Source organism: Strix aluco, chromosome 3 (assembly GCF_031877795.1).
Source record: "Strix aluco isolate bStrAlu1 chromosome 3, bStrAlu1.hap1, whole genome shotgun sequence".
Classification (NCBI taxonomy): domain Eukaryota; kingdom Metazoa; phylum Chordata; class Aves; order Strigiformes; family Strigidae; genus Strix; species Strix aluco.
In genome coordinates, this window is record NC_133933.1 from 45,301,499 (window position 1) to 45,318,191 (window position 16,693).

General features: G+C 35.7%; 1 protein-coding gene across 1 annotated transcript in view; it reads right to left on the minus strand.

Annotated features, from left to right (window-relative positions):
- Positions 1 to 16,693, minus strand: part of WDR64 (WD repeat domain 64) — a 77,793-nt gene that overhangs the window by 36,345 nt on the left and 24,755 nt on the right. The window contains 5 exon segments of the mRNA XM_074820531.1: positions 6,527 to 6,666; positions 13,082 to 13,161; positions 15,839 to 15,884; positions 15,887 to 15,972; positions 16,479 to 16,693. Coding sequence (XP_074676632.1) covers positions 6,527 to 6,666; positions 13,082 to 13,161; positions 15,839 to 15,884; positions 15,887 to 15,972; positions 16,479 to 16,693 — 567 coding nt within the window.

Sequence of the window (16,693 nt, forward strand, 5' to 3'; positions counted from 1 at the left end):
TACATATACATTTCAGATTTTGGCACCAGCTCTTCTTTCAGAAGAGAGTGTAGAAAGATCCAGACTTACCTCCAGCTGTCTATGCATTAGATTGCATAACACCACTTTGACTGGTTAAGAATGAAGGAGGGCCAAAGTGATCGTTTGTTGTTTCTTGAAGAATATCTATATCAAGATCATCTAGATTAATTTTATTATACTAGAGCTGTACTTCTGATTTTTACACTTGGTTTACAGCACTAGATAAAGAATTAGTATTTCCTTTAAGATTACCTTTTTTATATATATATATATATATATATACACACGCAGGGGGACTGACAGAAACAAGACTAATTGATTTCAAAGGTGTGAGGCTCAGATTTGGTTTATTTTACCACAGGCAGTGCTGAGACCACAATGTCTCTAGCTAACATTGATCAGAGTATACTCAGGTCAAATGCCACAATGGTACATGCAGATTTTACCATTGTATCTGAACTGTACAGTGCACTGGAACAATAGTGATGAACAATAGGAGTTCATCACAGAGTCCTTGCTCCCTGATAATCTGGATAGGAACCTGGACAAACAGTGCTGGGAATCTGTTTTGTTCATGCCTAGGTTCATTTCCGTGGAAATAACTATGCTGGGATGGAGGGTGCGAGACAATGGCGTGCACATTGGTCCTTACACTAACACTAAGTGAGGATGCAGACAAGTTTTGCACCAGGATGAGAGAAATGCACAGAATTCTTGAAATTCACAGTTTAGACACAGCCTGAAATTATGAGCTATCATAATGAAGGCTGTGCTGCTTAAGAATCTGATTTAAAGAAAATAATCCACAGAGTACTTGCATTTTACATTGCAGCAAAGTAATGTCAACACACAGTGTAGCAGAGCCTATATTAAAACATTTGCCAGTCAAATGCTCAAGTTCATTCGGGAGGTGGATTGCACATTTTCCTAATAAATAAAGGCTAAACTATCCTCTGCTGAATGAATGTAACTCATGCAGTTTCAGCAGTATGTTTAGTCCTTGTTTATGTGATTACTAATTTACAGAATTAGAGACTTTCGGATTGTGTATCATTTAGTGGGATTGAGCACAGGTTCACTGCAAAGAGAGATTAGTCTTCTACTTAGAAAGGTGGGGTTTTTAAGTAGACTGTCCAAGACAGTAAGCCTCTTTACGCTGGAGATCTGCACTTACTAAGGGCTGTCTAAACCCATGTTATAACACCCAACTCTTTCAGAGCTCTGGTCCACCCTTTTCCTCCTTCCCTCTGTCCTCTACCACGTACACATGGGACTTCTCTGTAGACACAAGTGACCTTCTGAGTAATCTGTACTTTGGGAATCATCTGTCTATCTCAAAAGTTAAGTAATGTGAACAGACTTGGGCAGTGTCAGAAGAGGTCATCTGAAATCCAGTCAGACCATCCAGCAACAGATGAAAAGCAAGCAGAGCAGTCCTCTAAAATGAAGCACATGCATCTTAAAAATAACTTGACTAAAACAAGCAAATTGATCCCTGGCATATTCAACAATTAGACTACCAGATAATCAGACTGCTTTTTCTAAAAAAAAAAAAAAAATTGCAAATCATCACAGATCAAAATGATTAAAATGTTGTGTAGTCATATTTCATAATAAAAAGACTAACTCATGGAATTGAAATTAAAAGCAGACTTCAGGAGCAAAAATTGCAGCCACAGAAAACACCTGAAATACTTGGAGTGATCAGACCAATGGCTTGCAAATAAAACATATGCTAAAAGGCCTTAAAACAAAAAGGCGACAATGTACTTCCTCACTGAAGTAATGGCACTGGGACAGTCTCCCTCAGTGCATAATACTGACCCTTGTGTTAAAAATATTTTGCTTATTTCTATTTAGAATTTTTCACATATGGTTAAAAGGAAGGTCTTAAAAATGAGCATAATAAAAAATAGTTTATTTATGTCTGCTTTCCTAAACTTCTTGGGTAACTTCAATATTGCCTTTAATCTAGCATACAGTTACAAGTAATTTACACTTGTAAAGAATACCTGCACTTCAGAAACAAAGACAACCTTTTTCCTTTATGGAGTTTTATTTTTTGATTTCAGGTCTGCATGATCATACTGTTCCCTTCACAGAGACATTTGTTTTGTATCTTGGCCATTGTGTTGCATGAGATATTTCTTTTGATACTTCCTTAACACACTGATGCCTCCCTCCCCTTCTCCTGGGCTCCACTCTTCATTTTCCATGCTCTGGGATGTTAAGACTGTTAGAGCTAATATTCTTGTAAACTAACTCTTCCACTGTAAAACAAATCCCCTGTGATTTCTATTTTTTTGCACAAGTGCTGCAATTGGTTCATTTTTACATTTCTGAATAAACTACGGCATACATTAATGTTCTATAGTATGAAACTAAAGCTAATACCATCAGCTGAATCCCCTAGTACTCTTGTAAAAGATGTATAACATTTGTGGTATCTTTAAAACCATTCACTGGAGTTTTTGAACCCCCTAACTCTGCCATTACTCCTTCAGACTGCAAACATTTGCTGCAGCACAAGTCCGAAACCAAAAGCCAATGTGACCCCTTACTTCTGATCTCTGTAGTATAAATCAATTACATATGGGCTGCTGAGATACTCTTCTGAGTTCATTTGTGTATGGCTTTTCAGTCTTAAAAGTCCTTGCAGGTCAAATGAGGGCAAAGCAAGGTAACAACATTCTTTGAATCCTTGTTTTAAAACATTTTTACACTTCATTAATATAGAAAGTTAATACCATGTACAAAACATACAAAAGAAAACTGACTACCAAAAGACTGACTATTTGATTTTCTTAACTACAGTCAGGAAGAATATGCTTTCTAGCTTTCTATCTCCATGGATATTAGTCCCTGGGAATGTAGCTCACATAGTATCTTAAAAGCCATCTATCCAGCATTAGCTCTTGTTCTTCATAAAGTAATACGTAACAGATCACAGGAAATTATGTATTACAATTCTAGGGAGTGAAAGCCAGAAGTTAAGTGCAATATATGCAGTCTAACTTAAACAAGAAAATGGTTTGGGAATTTTTTTCTCTGAAAGGTTCCTAAATATATTTCACAGGAATATCCCCTATTCCCACTGTTCAGCCCTTCGCATTGTCTGACCCATGGGCCAATAACAAAGGCAATGACATTTAACATATTACCCTAATCTCAAAACATTTTAAGGATTTATTTTAACAGATATAATCTACCTCTTTAGCAATTAAGGCCTTTACTTGCAGCAGAAAAGGTGTGGGATGCCAACAGGATCCATTGAGCCCACATCATCATCAGCATGTGTCTACTTACACAAGAAGTGATGGAGGTAGAAAAGGACAGATACAAAATAGTTTCTGAATTCTGACATGCATATTATTCCACAAAATACTGGAGCAGCTCATGCCAAGGCCAGATCTCGTGAGTACAAAGTGCAAATGTAGTTAAGTTTAATAAATAATTTGTGTATCATCTATTTCTCAAGTCCTTTAAAAAACAGCTAAAAATAGTGAGAAGTTTATCTACTGTAACATGTAAGGTTTTTGTATTCTTCTGGTATGATGTATAAAAATTTCCCATCTTTCTTTAATTTCCCCTGGTTCTCTGATAGAAGCTGTGATTGTCCACCTGTGAAACTGTAACTTTCTCACTACAGTCACTTATGTCAGAAAATAAGGACTATCTATGCCTGGTGAGCATTAAGAAACTAAATTTGACTGGGAAGATGATGATGTTGACATTCACATCTCATTTCCCAAAGGAAATGGAAACAAACAATACACAGAATATAGAGAAATTTACTGCATTTCTGATTGAGGCCTTGACAGTATAAAGAATACCCCAGTCTCTGCATACACATCTACCTAAAGAACACAGTGTTTAACCCAACAGTGACCAGTGAAATACTACAATCTTCTTTCAGGTTGTGTCATCAGAGGAAAATATTCCTCTAGTGCATTAGACTTAGGTTTACCTTTATGATGCTGTTTTAAAGCTTTGTAATTTATATAACATAAAAATATCTTTACAGTAAGTCAAGAAAATTTTCAATATAGTTCAAGAAAAGTAATTAAAAAAAAGTATTCCCTACTTTTCACCTTGTTCTGTATTTTTAGCTGGAATATGGCATGATAAAAGAACTTTTAATTTAATATGAACATCTGACATGTTTTAGGTTAAATTTAATTTTAGGAATGTCCAGAAAAAGTATTATTTTTCCTAAGCTTTTCCCCAGTTCTGCTATTCCGTGAAACAGATAATACAAAATCTGTTCAATATAAAGAGATTTTGTTTCCCTTGGTTACAATGCTTCCATGAGATCATTGATATCTCTAACTTATTTTCAGTGAAGATATATAGGCTCTCCTTGTTTTACTTCAGTGGCCTCCTATATCACAGTCACTGAAAGGTGAGGACAAAATTGAGAAAACTATTTTGATTTTTCTAGGCAGATTGCAAATTGGTCTTTGTTTTTTAGGTGGAAACAAATTATGTGTTTAACATAACATTAAAAGTTCCCTGGGAAGTTGAACACTTTTGTATAATACCTGGTTCTTGTTTATACAAACACAAATGTGCTTTAACTGGGTTGTAAGCAATCCTGTTATAGCCGACCTTCCTCTGCTATTGTGTATACCATATATCATCTACAGATTGTAAATTCTTTGAGGCACAGAGTGATCACCACTTTATTTGTAAAGTCCTTTAGACTTCTCTGTGAGGGATCCCTTCTTTTTCGATATAGTTTTCAACTATGACTGCAAGAATTACCTGTCTTTTCAAAGTGTAGGAACTTATCTCTATTTCTATTTTTTGAGAAGTGTAATTTCCGCCTTATAACTCACAGTGCTGTTTAAAGACACATAGGTTTTAATTAAAACATACTTTCACATATTCATTTTCATGTATAAGTGATCTTACTGATGTCGTTGGCTCAACTCAGCTACATTTAGTTAAGATCAGGTCTCTACATACTTGGAGCCTTGTAAAATAGATTTTGCTTCCCTCTGAGTCATCATATTGAATCACAGAAAGATCCAGAAGGGACTTCAAGAGATCTTCTAGTCATTTACTGCCTCAGGGGCTCCATTCTTAGCTGCTTTTCTATAAATATCTTAATGTACATTCATTCCCCTGAAGTCATGTCTTACGTCTTATTCTATTTTTCCTACATGTTTAGCTTGCAGGCTGTCAAAACGCTCCTTAATTTGGCAGTAATGTATGCCTGTAGCAAATGTACAGGATTACCTACAGAACAGACAGGTATAGATTTATAGGGGTGAGGAAGCAGGAACGATTACGGCTCCAGAATTATGTGAAGATGGGAGATTTCTGATGACTTATTTTCAGCTCGTAGTACTTTTAGAAAGGTGTGGGTTATTTTAAGAATAGCATTAAAGTCATGAAAACATGGTATTTACTGGCATTTAAATGAGTGGTGGTAAGCAATCATGGCAGAGGGGCAGCGCAGACAGAACAAATAGCTCAGTAATATTTCCTACATAACCCAACAAAAAGCTGGAAACCTTTGAGATAGATGTATATCTCAGTAGACTAACTATATTAGGTCCTTACTGATTTATAGGAGGTATTTTTCACAATTCAATTTTAATGACCATTCTGAGCTCTAATACTTCTGCTCAGGGCCTGCAGCCTTAACCAGTTTGAGGTAACTGGTTAATTTAGTATGTATGCTCTCTATTCCATCACTGTAGATGTTAATGAAAATATTGAATGCTGCTGAATATTGAAAATATTGCATAGTACCACTCTTCAAAGAGCTCCATAGCTGTTCATAACTGCTCCTTCAGGGGCTTCTCATTTATTTTTGCACATATTTTTAGAAGTTTTTATTCTCTCTTGAACAGTCTCACTTTAACAAATGAGATAAACTACTGATGCCATGATTCCACCAATAACTTAAAGGAAACCCATCCATTTCCAGCAGAATCTTGCAATATTTGGTTGAAGAAGTTTTACTATTGATTTTATTATTAATTCTGTTCATAGACGATGTTTTAGATCAGTAAGCCTTGTAGAAGACACTGTTCAGAAAGAGGTCAATAGTTGAACATGATGTATAGAGTCACCAGTGTAAGAAAAGCTCCACCTATGGATTTATTAGGGTGACAGGCAGAGAGAAGGGTAAATGAAGCTGTAGGGAGTTTTTGCTGGTGATCACTACTGAATGAAGCATTCAGGTACAGGTTATGGTATAATTCTGGCAGTTGCCAAAGCAATAGGGAAATTACTGGAATGTTAATATCTACTATTGCAAATATTCTTTTGTCACATTCAAAAAGAAAATATGTCAAATAGTTCCATTCTAATCTTGCTTCTCAATTTAAAATAATTTGGAAATTTTAAGCTAAAATTCAAACTTTTTATCAAAATAAATGAACTGATAAGCAATGAGATTAGGATTAGATACTATCAGAAGTACTTACACAAAAGCAGATTCCTACTTGCATTTATAGCTTTGATTTCCATGAAGTTAAGAAAAGTGTTTTACCTTTGCAGAGGAAAGGCTGATGACATGTTGATCTTTTTCATTTGTCCCAATTTCCACAATACTATGTTGGTGTCCTGATAGCTTCCCTGTAGGCCTACTATTAATAGCAGGATGCCACAAACGAAGAAGTTTGTCATGACCTGAAGGGAAAAAAAAAAGTCAGAAAGACTGAATAGTCACTGGTATTACATATAAGCTTCATAACGGAGAGATAAGTCTCTGCTTTCGTCATGTAGGCAACTTCCACATACGGATGTGAATTCTTCATTCTAAGGGCTGGATTTCAGCTTATGTTTTCACTGCTTATCCCCAAACTTGTATTAAAAACACATATCTGATTTGCCTTTCAAAGCCTTTTTATTTCACTAGAGGAATGTCAGGGACACTGGACATGACTGCACGTGCTGGTCCCATAGGAGCAGAATACTTTATTACAAATAGAACTGGGGGTCAGATTTTTTTCCTAATTTAGATCTAATTTAGAGAAATGTCAAAACAATTTTTGTGCCCACTTAGCCAGGAAATGAAGGGATGACCACCTCTATGAAGAGGGTGGGTGTACAGAACAGGAAGGGGAGCAGGCATGAAAGCTGAGGGCAGATAGGAAACAATAACTGCTGATGAGTGATTTTGTGTCTTGAAATAAATGAGAATTAGGTCTTTCATATTAATTTGTATGTTCAAACATTAAATTACCTAAAATGTAGGGAATAATCCTTGATTGCATTATAGATTAATCTTTTGGTACTATTTTTGTAATAGTTTCCATAAATATTTCAAAACATAAAGATGTTAAAAATGTATTAGTAAACTCCTGGGTTTACATACTGATATAAACACAACTGTACCTAGTGCACTGAAATATTTAATATTTTTCACAGGAGTTTCAAGAGAACATGAACCCAGTTTAAATTTTACATTAATTAATTCATATTTTAACTTTCAATTCCTGGCAAATATTGCAATTGTATGAATTCTATGCAATTAGCCAAACACTTTATTTTGACACGCAATAAATGAAACAGCCACATTTTATCTAGACTTCAGTTTGAGTTTTAGTTTTTTCTTGACTTAATGTGAAGAGCAGAAAGCCAAAAAAACAGACTAGGAGGTACATGCCCCAAGAGAATAATCACCCAACCTCAAGACTCCAATGCTCAGCTCAGTTTTGTTAACAAAGAGCTCTTGCAGTCTGCTCTCCAGGGATCTTCCTTGAGCTTGTTCAACCTACTGTCATTGGTCGGTCCCTTCCTCTCTCTCTCTCCAGAAATCTGTTCCTTTCCTTCTTAATACAGTGATATGTGATTAATTTAGTAGCACCCCATCTCCCTTTTCCTCTATTAAACATTACTGTTCTCTCAGTTAAATTGATTTCTCTGTTTATGTAGCTTCTCTCTAAATGAGAGAGGCTCACTGGAGAAATGATCTCTTAAAATAGCTACAACAGAAAGTCATTTTGGTTTATGCCAGTTCATTTCACAAGCGTGACTGAGAACGCAACCACGCAAACAGCTGTACTGGCATAATGGAGGGATAACTTCTGCATAGGAAAGGGGAACCATGGATAATGGTAGACAGAAGCCTCCAGTGAGATCAGTTATAATGTCAGAGGGAACTGCTTCAACAGCATGCCCTTTAGCAGCCCCAAATGGAAACTGTCATATCTTAAAATGATGGTGAACTAGGTAGAAGCTGTTGACAGTATCTGATCAACTCAACTACCTATTTGCCGCACTTTTGAGGAACAGGATCTTTCTTAGTCTTCCTAACTGCTCTGTTCTTTATATTCCTGAGGTGATGGCAGATGAATGAATGGGAGGATAGTGCCCTTTAATTGTGGCACAGAGTTTCTTTTAAGAATAGAATCACTAATACATGTTATTTACTTAAGATATTAACAGGAAGAAAAAGAGTCATTACAAAACATTACGTACATTAAAAATACTGTTTGCTTCTCAAGTGAAATAATGGATTAGTTTATTAGTTTTAGTTCCTTTTACTGATGTGGAGATAATGGTGGATTTGGTTATAGTAGACGTGTTCTCTCCCCTCTTTCTAGACCAATGCCAGACTGGCCCTAACATTCGCTGCTTCACTGGACATTTGTTGGAACATTTATTCTCTGCTCCAAATATGCCTCTGGGATTCAGAATCCTGACATAGAAGGCACGGGTACTAAGCACATTCAAGAAAAGCTTGAAGAAGATGAATTATCTGTCTACATATCCGACAGCAAATGTTTAAGAATCTGTGAAATCAATTATTTGAATCATAATGAGCTCAGTTCAGTGTTCTCCCTTCCAAGAGAAATAATTATGAAAGCATATGTTTAGGGTTTTTTTGAAAGTCTGATTCTATGACCACAGCTCTATTCTAGCTAGATGTTATGGATTCCAATACCTTCTTTGAACATGTGATGCTTTGCAAATTGTCTCCCTTGCTTACAGAGTTTTGCAATATGTGTGGTATTACAAGTCTGCTGAGATGTCTGCATTTCAATGGTGTTGAAAGCCCCTTGAGAAGACCAGCATTTTTGAATGGAAAAAATGGTAGGCTTAGCTTGGCATCCTCTGATAAACTAGAAATGAAAAATATAATTCCTGGTTTCTTTCTGTGCTGCTCCTCTCACACAGAAGGAACCCTTATTCTTTAAAACAACTTGTCATTCCTTCAAACCTGCCTTCTAAATAATCTTGGATTATAATGTCTGCAAAACCTCTTCAGAACAGATAGACATCTGGTAAACTAACACAAGTTCATATGTTCATCATACTGACCAATGCCTCTTTCTTTTTTCTTTGTGCTGCCTTGTCTGTCTTCGTATGTTCTTCTTAAATTTAGACTGCATCATAGAAAAGTCTGCTATGTTTTTGAGGGCTAATATTAGTGGAGTCCTGGGATGGGATTTCTATAACTAGGATTCCTGGGAATTCCTGAAAATGTCGATACCAATGTATAGTGCCAGTAAAAAAAAAATGTGTAAGATGTTACCAGTTACTTCACTTGTGCCAGGAATACACAAAGGATACTGAGGATGCACAGAAGATTTCCTTTTATCAGTCTTAAGCTGCTATTGTTAGATTTAGAGATCACTAATAGTTTTTCTTCTACTTTACTGCTCACAGGAGAACAATAGCTGGATTTGAAGAACTAATAGGGTTAGAAGTTGATTTATCATGTCATTTAAAACTGATCATCTCCAGCTTTTATATGCATACATAATTTGATTTTATCTGTAGCTGTTCTCTGAAGTGATGATTAAGACATAGTTGGAATTGAAATGGATATAGAATATGAAGAAAACCATATCATTTTACCATTCAACATAATATTAATGCAAAATGCTACACAGAAAAGATATTCTAAACTATTGTGGGCTCCATATTTTAGGCTACTATCAGTCTTCTATCATTTTAGTGGTTGAGGTCTAGCTTTTAGCATGAAAAGTGAACTCTATATCAGGTTTGCTTTTATCTTACTTATTCATTATTATAAATGTCAAATATCTGGAAGACAAAATTAGGTTGTTTCACAGTACTGACAAACCCATGAGCATATTCAAATACAACTAAATAAATGATGGAAGAGTAAGGGTGCCAAAACATGACTTTTTTAATAGTCATCTCCCAGTGTAATAATACACTGTAGCATTTTGCATACCATTTGTGCTATAAACACCTGGCTAAATAACAACAGGTTGGGACTTAGCAAAGTGGTTAGCAGATTTATCCCCTGAATACTTTAGAAGTTAGCCTGCAAACCAATCCAAAAGGTTGGATTTTTCTTTTAATTTCTGAATATGACATATAAACATAGCTTTTACAAATGTTTGCACATGTCACCAAGAAATCTATGTATGATGATTCCTTGATTTTTAGAGTATATTACACGTAAAATTGCAGTCTTCCTAATCGACAAGACTAGCCTATGTTCTAAACAGTTCAATCCTCTCATTAACTGGATAATCAACATAAGTTTCTCAGCCAGAGAAGAGATGGCTTTTAGGATATTGATGCAAAAACATAGTGTGCTCTAGTCTGACTGACTGCTGTGCCATTGTGGGCAGTGTATTTTATTAATAGAGCACTGAACTCTAAATCTCAGCTTTTGGAGACTTTAGTAGATGGATTTCTCGAGCACTGTAGCATTATTCTTAATTCTGGGTGCAGCTTCATAGTAGCCCAAGGCTGATCTAAACTTCACAGTGAAATTGAAAGAGATAATTCTAGCCTGTCTTTGTCTTTGGCTATGCATTCCCACTGCCTCCTGTCACTCTTAGTAATCCAGCTCAGGAATAATTTCCTTTTGTGTTCAGTGGAAGCAGCACAGCTACGCATTGGAAATGAGGGTGAAAGGCAGGAGGATGCCTTTTAATATCAAGATGAAGGCCACTGGGTGAACAAGCAAGATAGGATTCCAACTCAAGGGTACGTAAATGTTATGATCCAGGAATAGACTGGAAGATTAAGTAAGTACAATTCTTATACGTTTTCAAAATCATCATTAGAGAGTCCTTGAACACTGTATTATGAAACTTTTGTCATGTTGCCCATGCTTGCTGTACTTCTGTGCAGTGAAAGTCAAGACAAATTAAAATGCAGTGTTGAGAAATCTCATCTTCTAAAATATTCTGACTAGGTAGCTGTTTAGATGGGATAGGAGGTCCTGCATTCTAAGTCTAGACTTCAACCATCACAGACAAATATGCAGTCTATCCTTTTCAAAACTTTCAAGCTCCATTTTAAACTGAGGAGGATAATCCTTTCTGCAACTGCCACTATTCAGAAGATTCTTCCAGAATATCACTGCTCTAAATTTTCCTCTATTATTTTTTCTCTTGATATTTCATAGATAGCAATGGTATTCCTTGTTAATTGTCATTTTGCTAGGTTATAGAAAATACACTTTTTAGTCTCTGTGCAATAGGTTTAGTCTCTATGTGATAGGTTTCCTCCACCCTTTTTCCATATTCAACTTATCTTTCTCAAATATGGCTCATGTCAACCATACAGTGGATTCCAGTACAACATGAGGTTTTACTAGTGTCAAATTCAGAGAAGTTAATGCTTGGTTAACTGCAGAACAGATATTTCAACAAACACAGGTACCTAGGGCAAGTATTGCTGCATGATTGCCCTATTCCTATGCTCTGTCATAAGTGTTTATTGCTGGTCACTGTCAATGAGGGGATAGTGGGTTAGGCAGACCTTTGGTCTGGCCTACCATAGCTATTCTTATTTTCTTAGGAAGTTTGTCCAGTTTTTTCTCTTCTGCTATTTCTGTAAGAAGAATTTTCAGTGTGTAACAGAAATTTCTATTAGTTCCTATGTAATTGACCTTCTGTCCTATTCAGACATTTCATCCTGGTTTTATTACCACAGGAAAATCCTCCAGTTCTACCCGCAGGAAATACTAACACCATTCTGTTTTATAGGGCCTCCCTACTTTATGTCATCAGTAAATTTCTCCAGACTACTTTTTGTGACAAGGTAATCAATGCAAATAAGATCTCCTCCAAGGCTGAACTTCAGAATTTTCACTAATAACTTTCTTATAGCCCTATTGCTTTCCCTTTAAATCTTGTGTCTAGAAAATCAATAGAACGGTCTGATATTTATTTTGATATCTGTCGTAGTTTTCCCTTTGGTAAACTGCTACAATTCAACTTGAATTGCATTATTTGCCACATCTAGGTCTTTTTTTTTTTTCCAAATGTATTTTACTGTCTTGCATATTATCAAAGCTGAACAGCAGAGCCTTGGTCATTTTTTTCTTGTTGTTGAATATATACATAAGAATTGCTATGTTTGCTATTGCACTTTTTAACAAAGTTTTAAGCAAGACTGAATACTGAATACTTCATACTGAAGACATGGAGATAGGCAGCATCAATGTCACTCCAGGGCACCACCCTGTCAGACAGAATATACAAACAAGAATGCTGCCATACTCCAGCCACATTTCTGAAGCACAAAATATGACCACTACAATAGAAAGGCTCATAAAATTACTGCATAACAGGGAAGAAATGGATGTAAGAGTGCAATTTCTGTAGTCTGCTTTGGGAGAAAGAACAAACAGTAAAGCTTTAGGGAAACGTGATTAGAGATGAGCAACAGAAAGTAGTAAGATGGGCCAATGTGATTGCTTAAGATAGGAAAGGATGGCCAAAGAGTAATAGGAAGGGATGGGAGCCCTGCTGATACTGCAAGCAGTAATGTGTATAACCTGGCCAAGACAGTTGCCACTGTGACTTGGAAAGGTGCCTTAGAATAGTTCAACATACTTTCTCCAGTTTTATTATATAAATAACATGTTACTTGAATCAAATCCAGACTGAGCCCTTGACAGAGTCCTGTCAGGAAGTATATCTTTTCAGAGTAAGCCTCCCAGCAATTAAAAGCAAGACCTCTGTTTCCTATCATTTAAGACAGAAGCCATTATTTAAATTCTTAAGATACTAAGATACTAATTCAGCTTTATTTTACCTTATTTAACTGGGAAAAAAAAAATTCACAACAGAACAATCTCATGGAAAAAAACTCCAATACTTACCCCCAGTGACAATGACTTTTGCTTTTCTACGGTATGCGAAGGCACTGACTCCTCTAGGGACAGCAAATTCCTTTACAGGTCTGTAATCATTAATAAAACAGTTTATCAGGTAAGAAACATTAGGAAAATACAGTCTACAGTTATTCCACTTTTCTTTAGTATATAGAATAGCTGTTTGCATAATGTATACAATCTCTTGTTAAAAGTGAATTGATTTGTAACAGTGACTTATACAGACTTATAGTGATACTAGCATTTATAAAACAGGAACAGGGTGCACTTTCCATTAAAGTAATAAATCTCTGATTTAAACACCTGAATCCTTTATCAGTTGTACTCCAAACAGAATCCTGAAACAGTAGCTGTTGCCAAAGTAAGCCTTCACAGATGTCTGCGTGCTTAAAGCAGTTTATCACTGAGGAAAAGTATCAAACCAACTGCTTTGCCTCTTTCAGACATGGTAGTCTATTGTGGCCTCTATTTTGCATAAAGTGCAGTTACTTTTCTGCTGCTTACATAAAATTTATTGTATAATGTATCTATTTTACCTATTTTGTGTTGTATAATAACATGAAGACTGCAAGTTTCTGAAACTCAATTGAATTATTCTGTTGTATTCACTCCTAAAGTACAAGAGCCAACACAGACTGAGATTGACTCGATGTCCCTTCTAAACCAATCCTTTAAGCAACTTCTGCTTGTCTCTCCATGTCTCAAACATTGCCGGTAATGAGTGAATATTTTCTTGATTTTTGGATTCAGCAATAACATGGCTAACACCTGTCTCTCCCAGGAAACAATGACTGTCAGTGTAAATAAGACATACAGAATTAAATAAGTACACATTTAAATTTTTTCTTTGAAATCCAGACAAGTAGGTAGTTAATTTATTTTGGGCTAAAGAGTAGCCATTAATTTTGAAAACCGTAACTGAGGGTGACAGTAAATTTGACAAAAGACTCAGGAAACTCTGAGGATTAATGAAAGAGCTTGTTCTTTCTAGGCAGGTGTAAATAAAAGGCTGTTCAATCCCAACGACTTAGAAGGAGCAAAGCTTTCTTTCCAGAGCTCTAACAGAGGACTCTTAATTCTCTTGATGGTATAAAATAGCAATTAATTGATTTAAATATGTGGTTGACAGATTTCCTCAGGATTTGTCATCTTTTTCCTTTATTTCTTAAATTTAATACTTCAATATGAATTGTCTGTTGGCTCTTTAATGAACGGTCTTGATACTCTTCCAACATCAGTGTGAATAAGGGGTTCTGGCAGTGTGAAGTCCTGCCCAAGTCATGCCCTGGCAACAGAAACACCCTGTGATCCCATCCACACCTCTCTTCTTATAGATACTTCACAAGAAAAGATTATAACTGCTCATCAGCCGTTATTCACAAAGAAACTTGAAAGTCACATGGGAGACAAGATACATTGCATCCCTCTTCAAGCACAACAACTGCTTGCTGCAACGTTAACTGGGGAAATTTATTTTGTTAGCACCAGTAAATCATCTATTTCAACCATAATTACTAATGGAATGGGCATTTCAAAGTGATTTGATCCATAGCTATTTTTAGGGCTATTAATTTAACAGCTATGTAATTTTTCAGTTGTCTAAATATAATTTCATTTAGCTGATGAATGAAACTGCTTAGAAAAATGTATCTATTGCAATTTGAGACACAATTATAGTAAGTGTTAAATGAAAAAGACCTACCAAGATATTTGCAATTAATGTTCTGTATTACAAACAGTGTATGGTGGCAGCATATACTCTTTTGACTATACTTATGTCTCTGCAGTCTTTGTTTTCTTTCTCCTCAAATTAATTCTGTTTTTCCAGAACTCCCAACAAAATCAAACAGGATTTCTCAGCTGTCCTCCTGACACAGTATGTGACTTGGACAAGCTATAATTATTTCATATTTTACTTTCCTGTCCACATGAGACATGCAATACTCATAAAACCTAAAGTTATTGGATTGATGCAAGAATTACTGTGTGAATATTTATGGTCTGTGTTAAACAAGAGATTATCATAATTGTTGCTACTAGCCTTAAAAATCTATTAATCTCTGGATGTACCTCACAGAGGAATTGTGAAGTCGATCGTATGTTTACAATGTTTTGAGATATTTAAACAAAAAGTTTTATCTACATGTTATTTATATTTCCTTTCTACATCAAATTATGTTTGTATTATTTATTTTTTAACTGGGCTATAAACTCTTCTAAAATTACAAACTAGTAAGGCTTGGAATCAGCTATAGCACTGATGGCCATATGGATAAGTATATAGCACAAATAAAGAGGCCACAACCTCTCCTGCTGCACAGCAAATCCATTTCCCAACCCTCAGTATAAATTGCTTTCTTGGTTTAAGCTTGTATAACTGAAACTTGTGAAACTGAAACTGTAAATTTTTAAACGAATGGATACATGATACACATGTAACAAAGCAATCAATTTTCTAACTAAAATTTGCCTGCTGAGAAGTTGGAGCAGACAATACTGCCAACATAACTTATTTTTAAGGGTTGTGAGTAAGGAACACATACAGACAGTCCTCTCCTACATCAAAAGCTAACAAACAAAAATGTTTAAGTATTTAAGTAGTTGTATTTTTGTTTGTATTAACAAAATACAATACTTATAGAAAAGACAACTTCAGTACAACAGGATGGTATCTTGCAAGGCACTGATCTCGTGCAGAGTTATAAAGCAAAAGGTCTATTTTTTCAGAAGATGTCATATACTTACAAGTTGTCCTCTAGTCGCTTTATGTCATCCAAAACAAATGAATGAATCTGTCTGAGGAGCAGGATCCAAAACAATTTAGGTCAGAAATATACTTAACTTTCACAACCCAGTCATCATGTAGCTTGCGTTTAACACTGGGGATAAAAATTGAGATGTTATTAGGATATACTAGCATTTACTCTAATACGCCCATAGTGCACAGGGATTTTGTCAGTGAGATTATACACAACCAATGCTAATATTTAATATCTGGGGCAGATACAGAACCACTCTTCCAGCTCAAAAGCAAGCAGAGCTAAACTTAGAGCACTTCTCTAGTTGCAATTATGCTTCCATCTAATTGGACACAATAAAGCTGTGCCTGTGTCAAACTGGATAACAGCAGTTGTGAATTCTTCCCTGGAATTTTACTCTGCAGCCTCTCTGTTGTTAGATCTCTTGTAAGACCTCCTACTGAAAATGATGGCATTTCCTTCACATAACAACAAGCAAATCATACTTACTGCAGTTTGAAAAATTATTTTCTTTGTTAGGTGTGGGTAATTTATACACAAAAGCTAATCCTCCACTAGAATACTAAAAAAAAAAAAAAAAAAAATAAAATTGCCAGATTGATAATATTTTTCCATAAGCAACTTACATGTTAAAAGTTTTGGAGTCCAAGACCTGAAGTTGTGATTCTTTTTTGCCTTTACTTTGTTTCAATCCGAAGTGATCACTGGTCACAGTAAGCAGGTGAACATAACCCTTATCATCTCCCATTAGGATATCATCCTTAGCCAGGTGATCTGACATAGTCACCGTGCAAACACAGAGCAGACCATTTTCCATTGGTTTGATGATAAAGCGATTATT